This window comes from Hordeum vulgare, chromosome 7H (genome assembly GCF_904849725.1).
Source record: "Hordeum vulgare subsp. vulgare chromosome 7H, MorexV3_pseudomolecules_assembly, whole genome shotgun sequence".
NCBI classification, from domain to species: domain Eukaryota; kingdom Viridiplantae; phylum Streptophyta; class Magnoliopsida; order Poales; family Poaceae; genus Hordeum; species Hordeum vulgare.
In genome coordinates, this window is record NC_058524.1 from 18,780,739 (window position 1) to 18,796,258 (window position 15,520).

At 47.5% G+C, this 15,520-nt stretch overlaps 2 protein-coding genes across 2 annotated transcripts; both read right to left on the minus strand.

The window, feature by feature from the left end:
- Nucleotides 1–719: 719 nt before the first annotated feature.
- Nucleotides 720–1,629, minus strand: LOC123413563 (peptidyl-prolyl cis-trans isomerase CYP18-1). Its single transcript, XM_045106494.1, has 2 exons — nt 1,527–1,629; nt 720–1,440 (listed from the first exon to the last, which is right to left on the minus strand). Exons 1-2 carry the CDS (start codon nt 1,527–1,529, stop codon nt 961–963), a joined length of 483 nt encoding a protein of 160 aa, XP_044962429.1. The 5' UTR covers nt 1,530–1,629; the 3' UTR covers nt 720–960.
- A 333-nt stretch (nt 1,630–1,962) lies between these two features.
- On the minus strand, nt 1,963–6,116 carry LOC123413564 (probable aminotransferase ACS12). The gene is made up of 4 exons (XM_045106495.1): nt 5,310–6,116; nt 5,034–5,177; nt 3,467–3,627; nt 1,963–3,376 (listed from the first exon to the last, which is right to left on the minus strand). The coding sequence occupies exons 1-4, from the start codon at nt 5,799–5,801 to the stop codon at nt 2,518–2,520; spliced, it is 1,656 nt and encodes a 551-aa protein (XP_044962430.1). The 5' UTR covers nt 5,802–6,116; the 3' UTR covers nt 1,963–2,517.
- Between the last annotated feature and the right edge of the window lie 9,404 nt (nt 6,117–15,520).

Below are 15,520 nucleotides of genomic sequence, written 5' to 3' on the forward strand. Positions count from 1 at the left end.
GAGAGCCTTTGTTCCTGGTAGGTTGATTATAGACAATGCTCTAATTGACTTTGAGTGTTTTCACTTTATTCTGCAGGAGAAGGATCCTAGTAAGAGCTTTTGTGGCTATAAGTTGGATATATCAAAAGCTTATGACAGGGTGGATTGGATCTTCTTGGAGCGAATGATGAAAAAGATGAGCTTCGGTCGTCGGTGGGTGGGCTGGATTATCGCTTGCGTCACCTCGGTGAGATACACGGTTAAATTCAATGAATCCCTTTTGGATTCATTTGCACCGTTGTGTGGGCTGGATTATCGCTTGCGTCACCTCGGTGAGATACACGATTAAATTCAATGAATCCCTTTTGGATTCATTTGCACCGTTGTGTGGGCAGCGGCGTTGAAAATATGTCGCAGAGCACCCGGCGTATCCCACCTTCTGTTCTTTGAGTGTTTTTACAAGTTTGTAGCAAGGATATAAGGAGAGTTAGTTACATTTGTAAACATTCAATTTTTACATGTTTTATCAATATGACAAACCATGCCTACCAAACAAAAAAATTAAATAAAGAGGATTGTGGGTGGAGTAGTTTTAAGGATTCAAGGGGTTTTGAGGGGATTGGATGAAAGGAAGGGATTCACCCAATCCTCGAAATCCCAGCCTCCACAAACATCCCCAATCCTTCCTGTCAAACAAGGCCTCAGGCGGGATGAACAATCAACCACAAGCCAGCAAAGCATTTAACCAAACACTTGTATAATCAGTCAATATAACCACCCAGCACTGATGGGTAACAAACATCGCTGAATTCAGGCAACTAAAATTCAGGTGACAAACTCTCTCACAGCTGAAACATGTAAATTTCACTACTGATGACAGCAATTCTCGCATCCATTCCCTCGCTTCAAACATCGCAAATTACACGTGCAAGCAGAAGATCAGGAAACAAGGCATGAACGAGATGGAGGATGCAAGAGAAGTTATCCGGCGAGCGGGTTGGCGTGGACAGTGACGCGGTTGAGGCGGATCTCGGCGAGGGGGCGGTCGGCGGGGCCGGTGGGGGTCTTCTCCATGAGGTCGAGCACGTCGAAGCCGTGGATGACCTTGGCGAACACGGTGTAGTGGCCGTTGAGGTGGGGCTGCTTGGCGTAGGTGATGAAGAACTGGCTGCCGTTGGTGTTGGGCCCCGAGTTGGCCATGGACAGGGTGCCCCTCGCCCCGTGCTTGAGCGCCTCCCGGAACTCGTCCGCGAACTTGCCGCCCCAGATGGACGCCCCGCCCTTGCCCGTCCCCGTCGGGTCGCCGCCCTGCACCATGAACCCCTTGATGTTGCGGTGGAACACCGTCCCGTCGTAGTAGCCGCTGGCGCACAGGGCCAGGAAGTTCTCCGCCGTCCGCGGCACCTGGTCGCAGAAAACCTCCACCTTGATGTCCCCCAGGTTCGTGTGCAGCGTCACCGACTGCGGATGGGCAGAAAAATACTCGGTCAGCGCGAGAGGAGCGGACGGGAGGCGGGTGAGGAGGGATCTGGGGCGGGATTGCTTACCATGGCGGCGCGGCGGGGCGGACGGGGCGGCGGCCGGCGGCGAGGGGAAGAGTCTGGAAGCGGAGAGGAGGAGGGGGAAGGCGGTCTGCGTGCGTGTCTGGGTCTCGTGGGTTTGGGCCGCTGGGCCGCCCACGCTTTATGGGTTGCGGGTTTCGAACCCTTTGGTGGTGGCGGTATCAGATTCGAGAAAGTATTTCCCCCTCTAATAAAGTCGAGAAATTCATCTCAAAGTTTTAAAAAGTTGGCAATGTATTTCCTTTTCAAATACAGGATTTGTGAATGATTGATTCAAATGTTTTTTACGTGAGTGATTTATTAAGGCTTAACAAACAGTAGTAGTACTAGTACTCCTACTAGACTTTGCTAATGTGGGGTAGGGGGGTCATACGGATTAACAAGAACCTGAATTCCTCAACACCGACTTATGTTAACAAAATTGCCAAAAGAGAATGAACCTGAATTCACAAACCGGATACTTTACAGATGATGACAGCAACGGAAGAAACCAAGTTCATCGACTCTAATTTATGTTACCAAAGAACAAAATTGCCAGGAGAGAGAGGAAGAAGGGTAACAGGAGCGAATAGGTGAATGAACACACTGATTTTTGACTCGGACTATCATGAGACGGGCAATTTACCGCATGCGACACCTACGAGAGAAGCAGACGAGGATCAACAATTTACAACCTTCCAAAGAGCTACCACGCTTGGATTCAACAGGAGCGGAGGAACGGAGGGGGCATGACCAATATGAACATGATCCCTGTTCTTCGTTCCACCACCGAAGACATGCGCCACTGCTTCCACCAACTGCCAGCTTCAAAACTCCCCCGATGGTAGATGCCAAGATGGAAATTCTCTGATCGGAGTTCGGAACAGATCAGGTTAAGGCATTTTTTTTCCTGTGTGCTTCTGCGTCTCTTGTGAAGCACCTGGCGAAGCAGTTATTTTTCGACACCCTACAGGCCAAAAAGAGTACTTTGGACATCTCAACGGTTTGATTTGTGGCCATCTGTGACTCTCCTGAGCCTCTCCACCACCACAGGAATATCCTGCTCCCTCAACGTTGTGAAACAGCACCTAAACCATCCAGGCTCAATGCAATGGCAAGATGAACCTGGGGTGACATTGACCTTCGCCTCCTCCAACAGCCTGTCCCAAAGCCTGCGTTCCCCTTTCTCGCTGTAAGACCGGATGAACTTGCTCATGTCCGCCCAGCAGTAGAATCCTCCGCTGCTCTTGAAGCACTCGACGCCCACCTGTTTCAAAGCATCAACGAGCAAATTGTACGCCTTGCGCAGCCTCTCTCTGTTAACTTTCAGGTAATTCGAGATAAACTTCTGGTCCGAAAGCATGGCAACAAGCAGGCGCTGGGTCGGGGTTGACACGGATGAGAATCTAGCAATCTTAGCGGCTGCCTCCACGATGCTTTCATTGTACGAATATATGACTCCAACCCGAAACCCTGCCAGAGATAGGTCTTTTGAGAGTCCGTAGATTATGTGAACCCTGCCTCTGTCAAAGTCTTCTAGCTCGTTCACAACCTCTGCCACGCTGACAAATTCACCACTTCCAAATGTTGAACCGGCAAACACTTCATCAGAAATTAAGTGTATGTTCTTCTCTGTAGCAAAGTCCAGAAGATCACTCAGTGTTTGCTTGGGCACAAAGCTTCCTGTAGGGTTGGAAGGATTAGATATGAGAACCCCACGAACCCTTACTCCTCGCTTCTTTGCCTGGTTATAGGCTATTTCTAGAGCAGTGATACTGATGTTGAAGTTGTCGGTGCTCCGGCAAGGAACGGGTATCAACTCAATACCAGTTCGCCATTTTATGTCCCTGTCCCATCTGTGGAAATAAAGTCACAAATTAAGGACTTCGCTCTGAACACCAAACAATGATTATAAAACACGCATGCGAGCAAGCAGATCGACATACCCAGGGTAGTATGGTGACGGAACAAGAAATGCATTTCCTGGATCAGCAATACAGAAGCTCAGTATTTCCATTGCAGGCGTCGCACCAGATGTTATCACCATTTGAGATGGATCAAAGGATACTGACTCTTGCATGATTTGCCTCATAAATCCAGCAAGAGCCTGAAAATGAAATCAAACAGTTTATATTGGAAAATTACCCCATGAGGAAAAACAGTTTATATTGGAAAATTACCCCATGAGGAAAAACAGTTTATATTGGAAAATTACCCCATTAGGAAAAATAAAAAGCTTAGCCATGGAAACTAGTTTGATTATCTGGTGCCAGAACCAAAATATACTAATAAAAACTTAAAGAGTTTTCTGTACCAACTTAATGACCATCTAGCTAATACAGGACGAGCAACAACATATTAATGTGGAAAAGAGGGTGGCATCTCAGCATAATTTCTGCATGACGTGTGCCCAAAGGGGCTCATCATTAAATTTATTTTCTAATATATCAACATGATAGCACGTCTTAAAGTACGCTATCGTTTCGGTATTAATCTTGAAAAATAACTACCAGAATTGAGGTCAAGAGTAAAACAGAAGTATGACAATGCAGAATGGCTTGGTTAGATTCGTTAACTGGTTTGGATAGAAAGCATCCACTAAAAGGCTATAACAAAAGACAGAAAAAATAAGCAAAACAAAAAAGGCAGCTCAAATTATAAAATAGGAATGGTGCGCTGTTTTAGGAGCACATCATCCAAATTAATCCCTAAGGTCTGATCTATCTAGAAGTATGCCTTCATTTCAGATTCACACAGTTGACAGCAGCTAAAAAGACACAGGATCATGGAAATGAAAATCTTGAAAATCAATTGTTGTTTCAGGAATGAGCTGATCAAAATGACAATGTCTCAGAAGTCAGTAGTTGACAGATGGCATCATTGCAGCAACAAAACTAAAATTGACAACCAAAAACAAACAGACATGAGATGGTGACTCTTTGGCACATATCAGTTAGATGCAGATAACATGTATATGGCCACAAAAATTCAAACGAGAAAAGGCAGCAAACTACGCAACATCATTTCAACAATCGTACCTCACCCCAGGGCTTAACCACACAAAATTCTAGCGGAATTGATACGATTATTCCTAGGTTCAATAATTGACTGGACACTGTTTCTTCGATTGAGCTGATCCAAAACTGTGGCTAACCGCCTAGGCCCACGCAACCAAATCAGAACAGTCGTACTACTAATGCCAAAGATGGCATAGATGAAAGACAAAAACTGAAGGTATCAAATGTATTTATGAATGTGACGCAAGCTAATTATATCATACTTCTCCATGTGCACAAACAAGTTTTTGAGCCAGCGACTGCAAATTGCAGAAAACTTGATGATAATCGAACAATAGTCTGGCTGTTTCTGTCCGGTGGAATCGGAAAAAGGAAGATTCCGGTAGCACTTAATTTTGACATTGCCGGCGTTAACAGAATTGGAAGCCTTTTTATGGATGGGATGGAAGGGATGAGAATCAGAATGCGAATCAGGGGCTGGTTCCGTTAGGCTTACCATCTTCAAGGCAAGTATCCCGTCATATGGCTGGTACGTGGCGAGCCCGCTGATGGTGAGGTCCCTCTCCTCGTCGCCTCCGCCGGGCGTCATCGCCCGCCCCGCGTGCTCCTCCATCCATTCCCTCACCAAATCCAGGGAGAGCTGCACAATCATCAGCACCGACCACGTCAATCTATCTATCTGTGGATACTGATTTCGAGAACGGAGCAGGAATGGTTTGTTCCGGAAGGGAAGAGAAGAGGAATGGGGGGAGGAGGGAGGAGAGGCGCTTACGTGGTTCTCGGCGAGGCCGAGCTGGATGACGCCGGCGGGGTTGGAGGCGGGGTGGTAGGGGTCGTCGGCGCAGCGGCGGAGGCCGGCGTAGTAGAGGGAGTCCTCGTCCCCGGCGCGGACGACGGCGCCGCGGATGGAGAGCGCCGGGAGCGCGCGCGGGGAGAGCAGGCCCCGCGAGAGGGAGCGGTGGATCGGGGAGAGCGGGCCCGCGGAGGGGGGCGCGGCGGCGGAGGAGGAGGAGGCCGAAGTGGGGGAGCCTGGGGGCGGGCGGTTGCGCTTGATGTAGAGCTGGAGGAAGTAGAAGAGGGCGCAGGGGATGAGGGAGCCGAGGACGAGGCCCCCGCGGCCCTGCACCACCCCCTGCAGCGGCACCACGATGCGCATCCCCCCGTCCGCCCTCCGCTCCCGCCGGCCGCCGGCCTCCCTGTCCCCGCCGCGGGGTGATCTCGGGCGCGGCGGCTTCTTGTCGGAGCGGTCGCCCTTCCTGCTCATGGACGGCCCGCGCGGCGCCGGCGGTGGCGCCCCCTCGCCGTCGTCCTCGTCCTCGTCGCCCTGCTGCCGCGCATATGCGTGCGGGATTGGGTTGGGCTGGCGCGGGCGGGAGGGATTCTGGGGTTTGGGAGAGGGGCCAGCTGGGTGGGGTGGGGGTGGGTGGCGGAGGAGAGGGGGCGCCGGGTTTGGCGTCTTGCCGGTTGTGACGAGACGGCGGCGGCGGTAATTCCGTTGGCCACAGCGAGGCCGGGCCAAGGGACAGCTCGTGGGTCTCGGCGGAGGCTCAGATGCGGCCGAACCGCAAAAGTTACGGCGTGCGCCGGACTCCTCCCCCCTCCGCCCGTTTTCCAAGTGAGAACAAGGATGGATACAATACAACCTTCCTTTTCCATTTCGTCACAAACAAATCTCCCCCTTTTACATTTCGTCATCTGCGTTCAACCACCAACCATAACAGCATACAGTGACAAGAACAAAGCCCAAGGGTTCTTTTTGTTGTAATCAAAAGTTATTCCGTACTTTCATCGATGGTTATAGATTGCCTTGTATACCCTGTCGAGAGACACGACGCCTCGGACAGGCGTCGGTTCCAGTAAATGATGCGTCCATGCTAGAAGCAACCTTACGACGATCGGGAAAGGGGAGATTTCCCCAAATTGCATTTGTTAATTATTAATCTTAACACTCCTCTTAATCTACGCTTGACCATGTAGAATCATCTCACGATTGTCAGGGTAGCACTATCATCTCAAAAAGGGCTTTCCTTAAAAAAAATCATGAAAACTTGATGAGAACCTGAAACATAAACTCACGAAAGATAGCATAATGTGATGTCATTAAACTAGGATATCTCAAGAAGTGACTCCCTCTCATGCCTGCAAATCTCTAAGTCGCCGCATATACCAATTCCGTGAACATATTTCTTAAATGTTCAATTTGGTAGAGACTTAGTAAATAGATCAGCAAGACTATCGCATGATTTCACTTGCAAGATGCTTATTTCCCCGCTTTTTCTGAATATTATGAGGGGAAAACTACTTAGGAGAAAATGCTTAGTGATATTGCTCTTGATATATCATGTTTGCATCTGTGCAACCCAAGCCGCATTATACTCATAGATAATGGTGGGTGATTTTATCGAACCAATTCTACATGACTGTTGTGTGTGATTTTATCATTCTGCGAAGCCATACACATTCACATGATGCTTTAAATAATGAAAATATTTTAGAATGATTTGTAGATGTAGTCGTCAGAGTCTGTTTTGATGACTTCCATGATATAGCAGTACCACCATGTAGGAACACAAAGCCGGTCTGTGATCTCGCATTATGGGGATCAGACAAATAGCCGGCATCTGCATACCCAATCATATAAGAGTCCAGATTTTGCTAGAACTTGAAGAATAAGCCAAGATCCTTTGTGCCTTGGAGATATCAAAGATATTCTTCACTCCAGACCAATGACGTTTGATGAGAGTTATGTTGTGTCTAGCAAGTAGATTCACTACAAATGCAATATGAGGTCTTGTGCAATTTGCAAGATACATAAGCGTTCCAACATCACTGAGGTATGGAACTTCAGGTCCCGACATCTCTTCTTCATCATCCCTTGGCCTGAATGGATCTTTCTCTACGTCTAGAGATCGAACCACCATAGAAGTTTTGCTTTGATTTACCTGCCCACATTTATCAAATCCTGCTCATGATTTACCTTACATTTTGACAAGAAGTTTGATAAGTAAATTAAAATAAAATTGGTTTAGAAGGTAAGTAAATTAACTTGATTGATTGTCATACGGGAAATGTTGGACAAAGGGGTGGTGAAAACAGAAGTGAAACATGAAACTTTACATTTTTTATGTGGTATATAAGATAGAATTTTATAAGCTTTGCACACGGTACTTTCACCCCAAAGGTAATAGGACCATCCTCGTATCGCATTGTTGTCGGGGACAGCGTCAGGGAGTTGCAGTAGTAGGTCCTCATAATTTTCATTCCATAACAGTGTTACGACAATTGATGAAGTGGTGATTTATCATCTTAGCGTAGGACAGATGCATTATAGGTGGAGATCCTAGGTTCTCATCTACTAAAATGTGATGGGGATTTTTGGAAAAGAGGATGGTCCCAACCTCTTCCAACGGCGGTGGAATGTGTTGGTTATGTGAGTCGCACTTCAAACACCTTTGAAGTTGATTCAACTTCTGTGTTTTTGATATTCAATGGTCTCTTTCATCAAAGGAATGAAAGAATGACCGTGTAAACGGTGGCTTTTGAAGGTCGCGGAGTAATCGATTGTCCCTTTTACGAGTTTACATCATTTTCTAGGCTCAGTTTGGATTTCTTAAGTGCTTATTTTATACTTCGTTATAGAAATTAAGCATGAGAAAAGATAAAAAATATGAAATAAATATTAAGACGAGAAAAAGCAGTCTAGACAACAAAATTAGCATAATCCCATGTGATGCAAGGTTCAACCTTTGGTTGCTTTTACCCACACCAAAAAAGTTGCTTTTGACATTACAATGGGATACCAAAGTTATTTTAAACCGCAGACCATAGAATAATTGTTCTACGAACAAACAAAGTACAATAATATTTATAAGAAAATTAAAACTGAAGACATATCACTAGTTCAACCAATTCCAGCTCCTCGGATCATGAGGTCGTGTATAGAATCTTGGAATTTGACGTGCTAGCATCACAGATGAGCGGCAAGCCATCCTTTCGACCTATTCAAATGACCTGCTTTGATTCAGTGTTCCAATCGTCATAAGATTTTCCTTGAGCTTGAATGATCAACACCTTACACTCTGGACTTTATTTCTGCCAAAAAAATCCAGATATGTGGCTATAGTGGAGAGTGCTTTTTAGAGGAGAAATGAGATTTCATTTCGGTGGAAAGAGTAACGTACACATGCTATCTACTTCCTTTATACTTAAATATTTATAGTTAGGAACAGCCCTGGATTTACTAAACATCCTTTATACCATAGCAAAATAGATAGAATAAAAAACATGAGTGTAAGCATTGTTGGCTCATCCTGACCCTATGGGCTGGGTCCGTCATGGTTAGTGAGGACTATAGTTTTTCTCAACTATAATTATTTAGATATAGAAAAAGTACAAAACAATTTTTTCTTTTAAATATAGACTTTGTATAGATATTTTAATATAAACTACATACAAATCAAAATAAACGACTTAACACTTTAAAATGCGTCTACGTACATCTCATGTTGGGGAACGTCGCATGGGAAACAAAAAATTTCCTACGCGCACGAAGACCTATCATGGTGATGTCCATCTACGAGAGGGGATGAGTGATCTACGTACCCTCGTAGACCGTACAACAGAAGCGTTAGAGAACGCGGTTGATGTAGTGGAACGTCCTCACGTCCCTCGATCCGCCCCGCGAACAATCCCGCGATCAGTCCCACGATCTAGTACCGAACGGACGGCACCTCCGCGTTCAGCACACGTACAGCTCGACGATGATCTCGGCCTTCTTGATCCAGCAAGAGAGACGGAGAGGTAGAAGAGTTCTCCGGCAGCGTGACGGCGCTCCGGAGGTTGGTGATGACCTTGTATCAGCAGGGCTCCGCCCGAGCTCCGCAGAAACGCGATCTAGAGGAAGAACCGTGGAGGTATGTGGTCGGGCTGCCGTGGAAAAGTCGTCTCAAATCAGCCCTAAACCTCCGTATATATAGGTGGGAGGGAGGGGGGCCTTGCCTTGGGGTCCAAGGACCCTCAAGGGGTCGGCCGAGCCAAGGGGGAGGACTCTCCCCCCCCCAAACCGAGTTGGACTAGGTTTGGTGGGAGGGAGTCCTCCTCCCTTCCCACCTCCTCCTTTTTTTTCCTTTCCTCTTGATTTTTCTTCTCTTGGCGCATAGACCACTTGTGGGCTGTCCCACCAGCCCACTAAGGGCTGGTGTGTCTCCCCCAAGGCCTATGGGCTTCCCCGGGGTGGGTTGCCCCCCCCCCCCCCCGGTGAACTCCCGGAACCCATTCGTCATTCCTGGTACATTCCCGGTAACTCCGAAAACCTTCCGGTAATCAAATGAGGTCATCCTATATATCAATCTTCGTTTCCGGACCATTCCGGAAATCCTCGTGACGTCCGTGATCTCATCCGGGACTCCGAACAACATTCGGTAACCAACCATATAACTCAAATACACATAAAACAACGTCGAACCTTAAGTGTGCAGACCCTGCGGGTTCGAGAACTATGTAGACATGACCCGAGAGACTCCTCGGTCAATATCCAATAGCGGGACCTGGATGTCCATATTGGATCCTACATATTCTACGAAGATCTTATCGTTTGAACCTCAGTGCCAAGGATTCGTATAATCCCGTATGTCATTCCCTTTGTCCTTCGGTATGTTACTTGCCCGAGATTCGATCGTCAGTATCCGCATACCTATTTCAATCTCGTTTACCGGCAAGTCTCTTTACTCGTTCCGTAATACAAGATCCCGCAACTTACACTAAGTTACATTGCTTGCAAGGCTTGTGTGTGATGTTGTATTACCGAGTGGGCCCCGAGATACCTCTCCGTCACACGGAGTGACAAATCCCAGTGTTGATCCATACTAACTCAACTGACACCTTCGGAGATACCTGTAGAGCATCTTCATAGTCACCCAGTTACGTTGCGACGTTTGATACACACAAAGCATTCCTCCGGTGTCAGTGAGTTATATGATCTCATGGTCATAGGAATAAATACTTGACACGCAGAAAACAGTAGCAACAAAATGACACGATCAACATGCTACGTCTATTAGTTTGGGTCTAGTCCATCACGTGATTCTCCCAATGACGTGATCCAGTTATCAAGCAACAACACCTTGTTCATAATCAGAAGACACTGACTATCATTGATCAACTGGCTAGCCAACTAGAGGCATGCTAGGGACGGTGTTTTGTCTATGTATCCACACATGTAAATGAGTCTTCATTCAATACAATTATAGCATGGATAATAAACTATTATCTTGATACAGGAATTATAATAATAACCATATTTATTATTGCCTCCAGGGCATAATTCTAACATCTCAATCCAAGCCGAGCCAAGACAAGCCATGATTAATGGCGAGTACTCTGCGCCGGCGCGCCGGCCCAAAACTTTCGGCCGGTCACGTGACACTCGCACGATCCAGATGTCTGTCATCGTATGATTAATTTCGCGACTCGTGCACGAGTCTCCTTTCCTCGTGGTGTCTTCTTCTTCTCACGCAGCGCCTGCTTGCTAGTCGCCCCCGCGCGACCTCCCACTTGCAGCTCCCGTCGCGTCGCTCATTGGCTCATCATTGCTGCACGCCGTCCCTCTTTCCGGCGTCTTCATCCTTCCTTTCTCCCTCCTGCAACACTGGCCATCCAGCAAAGACCATCCATGGTTGAAGCATCTCCGCAGCCGCTCCAGTAATGTCGACCATGGTTGTAGCATCAAAACAAGGTGGTTCCAGCTTCTTCATGTCACGGTTGTAGCATCCCTGAAGACCGCTTCCAGCATATCCTGGTCGTGGATGAAGCTCCCTCGTTCGCCGGTTGAAGGTTTTTTTTTGGCCGCTTGCAGCTTTCATCAACGTTCGGCCATGATTTCCATCATTGCCGGATGAAGCTTTTTGCGATGCCGGTTGTAACTTTTTGCAATGCGGTTGCAATACTTTTGGTATTGACAGTAACCAACCGTGGCATATGTCGTCGTCGTTGAAGCTTTTTGGGACGCTAGTTGAAGCTTTTTTGGAAGCCGGTTGTAGCTTTTTGCTATGATGATGGCCGGTTCCAGCACTTGACGTCCCTGGTTGCAGCTTTTTGCGGTGCCTGTGGCAGCTTTCTGGAACACCAGTTGTAACATGGGAGGTGTCGGTTGTGCTCCCAGCTCCGATGAGATTCTCCCCGTAGCAAAATGCTCGACGATGTCGTCAATAGCAGCTCATAGTCGTCCCTGTCGTCGTCCACCCCAAGCTTATAGGCCATGGCACCCACAACAGCCCGTAGCTGTCCTCCGTCTCTGTTCGCCCCGAGCTCGTAAGCCATGGCGGCCTTGACCTGTGGGCTCAAAGGTCATGGCGCCCTGTCGTAGCAGGGGTGACGATCCATGGGAGCAGCGTCCCCATGAAGGAGGTGCAGCGCAAGGTGCGAAGGAAGGACTGTTTGAAGCTGCTAAGGCTATGGCGGAGAAGGCGAGGCGGAGCACTGCGGAAGAGATAAGGTTTAGATGAAAAAAAAATGTGACAGAGAAAGCAAGTGGTCGGTTGGATCGTGTTTAATCCAACGTGCGGCGTGCGACTGATCAAATTACTCGGCCGACGTGTCATACAAAAACATTTCCCATGATTAATTGGCCTCTGCTACGGACGAAACCAAAGTGGCGCATAAGACCACAACAGAAAATAGATTATGGGCGGGCCTGGCCGTTTCCGTGTTCCGAGAGCCGTACCAAACAACGGGCTCATTTTTAAAAGAGGATGGATGGTAGGAGTACAGAAGCTTCCGAACCCAGTGGCTCTCGTCCGTCATCTTCTTCCTTTTTTCTTTTTGCGTTTTCGCTTTGTTCTTTGGCGACTCTCACGTGTCTCTCTAGTCCCTACTCGCGGTGCCTCACCTGCGACGCGATCAAACGGAATCGATACGCGCCTTTATTTACATGTCGCGTTTGCTTGCGACGATTTGTTTTCGTCTTCAGATTTAATAGAAGAACAGTGTTAACGAAGGTTTCTTAGCACGAGTTTGTAGCGTCTTGTTGATGTGTCACATTAGTTAATGATAAAAAAGTAGGTTTTGCATTTTAGCCAAGATACAATATTTACACGTCATCATAGATAAAAATGATCAATAGCCCAATCACATCTATGCATGAGCACCAAATCATTAAACTTAGAGACAGTTTTTAAAAATGCATTAAGCTAGTAGTCTCTTAAATTATTAATGCTCCTATGATAATGTGTTATAAGAAATGATGCATTGACACAGACCGACTACATCCATAGTGGATAGTAACATAGAGTAGTAACATGCATATGTTACTACATCCATAGTGGATACTAACATAGAGGTGGTAACATTGAGCCTTGCATTTATTAGCTTATAGACTCATTCTACCTTGGTATACGTAATGTTATTACTCCCTTCATCATAATTTATAAGACATGCACGTGTACTTATGTCGTCAATTTAACTTATATAAAATATATTATCTAACATAAAAATTATATCATTAAAAAATAGAATATCTAAAGTTTTTAATCAGGTGTAACATTATATTTCTTATTTAGGTGACAGCTATAATACTACCTATGTTAAGCTAAAACAAGAAAGATGGATGGACGTGCCATGCATGCATGTCGGCGCCGTCCAGCGGCGCGGCCTTTTTGCATCTCCAACGCGTCCGTCGCAAGCGAGTACACCACAACTTTTTTTTTCTATCTCTTTTAAAACATGAGGGAGGAGTGCATACGCGGTGCCACAGCCCACAGATTCGTTGAACCTGAATGTATTTGTTGTGTTTCCTATAGATTTTCCTAAGCATTTCTTTTTTTCTCTGAATGGAAGGAAGGAACCTGGCATGCTCGCGATGACAGGATAGCCTCGTTGTCCGTATCCTGTTCCAGCCACCGGCATGAGGGGAGCACACCGTGGGTGGTCAAATTTCATGTTCTTATAGCATCTCTAGTGGATGGTGTATATCGAGGTGGATGGTAAATATACACGATGCAAACTGAAAAACGCTTCCCAGTGGATGGTGTATACGGGCATGCAAGTTTTACACGTCTATAGGCTACTTCTCGTGGAAATAAACACGCCTTGGCCACGCTCGTGGAAGACGGAAACGAGCTGCTCCCGCCATCCTCCCGCCCTGTTCCCGCCATCCTCCCGCCTCCGTCCAGAGGCCATCGAAGCTCGCCGGCGACCACTCCCCTCTGGTAAGCTCTCTCCCTCCCTTCTATTTTCCATTCCCGTCGATACAGAGGAGGCGCGAGACGTCGAGCGGCCGCCGCACCGCTGGCCAGATCTTGCGGTGGCGGCGCGCGCCATGGAGAGGGGAGGGCGGGGAGAGAGGGGCTGGGGCCGCTGCTGAATTGCGGCGGCGACGGCGGCGCGCGCCATGGAGAGGGGAGGGCGGGGAGAGAGGGGTTGGGGCCGCTGCTGAAGTGCGGCGGCGGCGGCGGCGCGCGCCATGGAGATGGGAAGGCGGGGAGAGAGGGGCTGGGGCCGCTGCGTGAAGGGAGAGGGGTTGGGGCCGCTGCTGAAGTGCGGCGGCGGCGGCGGCGCGCGCCATGGAGATGGGAAGGCGGGGGAGAGAGTGGCTGGGGCCGCTGCGTGAAGGGAGAGGGGCTGGGGTGGGGCGGCGGCGGCCTGGAGGCTCGGCTCGGCGGGGAGAGAGGGGCTGGAGGGAGAGAGCTCGGTGGGGAGAGAGGGGCTGGAGGGAGAGAGCTCGGTGGGGAGAGAGGGGCTGGAGGGAGAGAGCTCGGTGGGGAGGGAGCTGCTGCGTTTATTTTATTGTAGATGAACACATACAGACTACTACCAAAATTCTATTGATTTGCTAACATATTTGAATTGCGAAAAGAGGAGATTGCGCTGAAAAAAAAGGAGGATGCACGAAACGAGAGGGAGGATGCACGTAGACAGTTTGAATTAGATAAGAGGGTCATGCTCATAGACACTAGTGGTATGACTCATATGCAAAAGCAGTTCTACCAAGCTAAGCAGAATGAGATCCTTGCTCGTCGCCTAGAGTAAGAACTATTTGATGCTTTATCCTAGTTGTTGTAAGAACTATTTGATGCTTTATCCTAGTTGTTATAAGAACTATTTCTCCCATTGCATCAAAAGTGCAGCATGTATGAGTTCATCGTCGCCCGATGAAGATGACGAAGAACTCATGTCCCAAAAGGATGTGTTCATTGTGTTGTGTGAGAGACGATAGAGAAATTTAGAAGTGAGAAGATGAGGCACAACTAGAAATGTTGGAAGAGAGGTGATTGGGGCGGTTTATATAGACCAAAAATATGGCCTTTGAAAATATAGCCGTTGGAAATATAGCCGTTGGAATATACACGTCCTGATTTCCACGTACTGTATACACGTTCCACTGAAAAACTGAGAGGTGTAAAATTTAACAAAGTGTATATGGACATGTATATGAAGATATACACGTCCAAATTTACACATTCCACTAGAGATGCTCTTACCCTTTTTGATAGTTTAGCGAGATGTGACCTCGGTTTAACATATTTTTCTCAAGATTTGATCATTCTCCTAGCATCATTGGTAGTAGGTTTACACAACCTGTTACCAGTGTCCTGACCGGAGGTTGAACGGCAGCAACCGACAACTGACGGCCCAAGGCTCTACCGTCAGGGCTTGTGGCGACCAGTGACGTGTCAGGAATCATATCATGTATAGTCAATTTGGCATTGTGTAGTCAATATGTGAATGTAAGATATTTTTTTCATGATTTCTGCCTGTTGTGGGAAATTGTGTGAAGTTTTTGCCAAATTCTATGCAGTCAATTGATTGCACATGTCATGTGTGGCTTCGCCACTGATGGCGGTAGGATGTAAGAACTTATCGTCGAGGCCTCCGACGATAGGGTGACTGGTGCGAGTACAAAATACTGGAACCAGGAATCGCCAAAACAATATGGTAGGGTTACACACCCTACCGTCGAGGTCCTTAACGGTAGGGTGTGCTCACAGT

Excerpts from the sequence above, each read along its gene's own strand:
- LOC123413564 (XM_045106495.1), bottom strand. The coding sequence starts at position 5,801 with ATGAGCAGGAAGGGCGACCGCTCCGACAAGAAGCCGCCGCGCCCGAGA. Across the intron at positions 5,178-5,309 it reads TCGGCCTCGCCGAGAACCAC|CTCTCCCTGGATTTGGTGAG; the intron begins GTAAGCGCCTCT and ends ATGATTGTGCAG. Across the intron at positions 3,628-5,033 it reads GGATACTTGCCTTGAAGATG|GCTCTTGCTGGATTTATGAG; the intron begins GTAAGCCTAACG and ends TTTCATTTTCAG.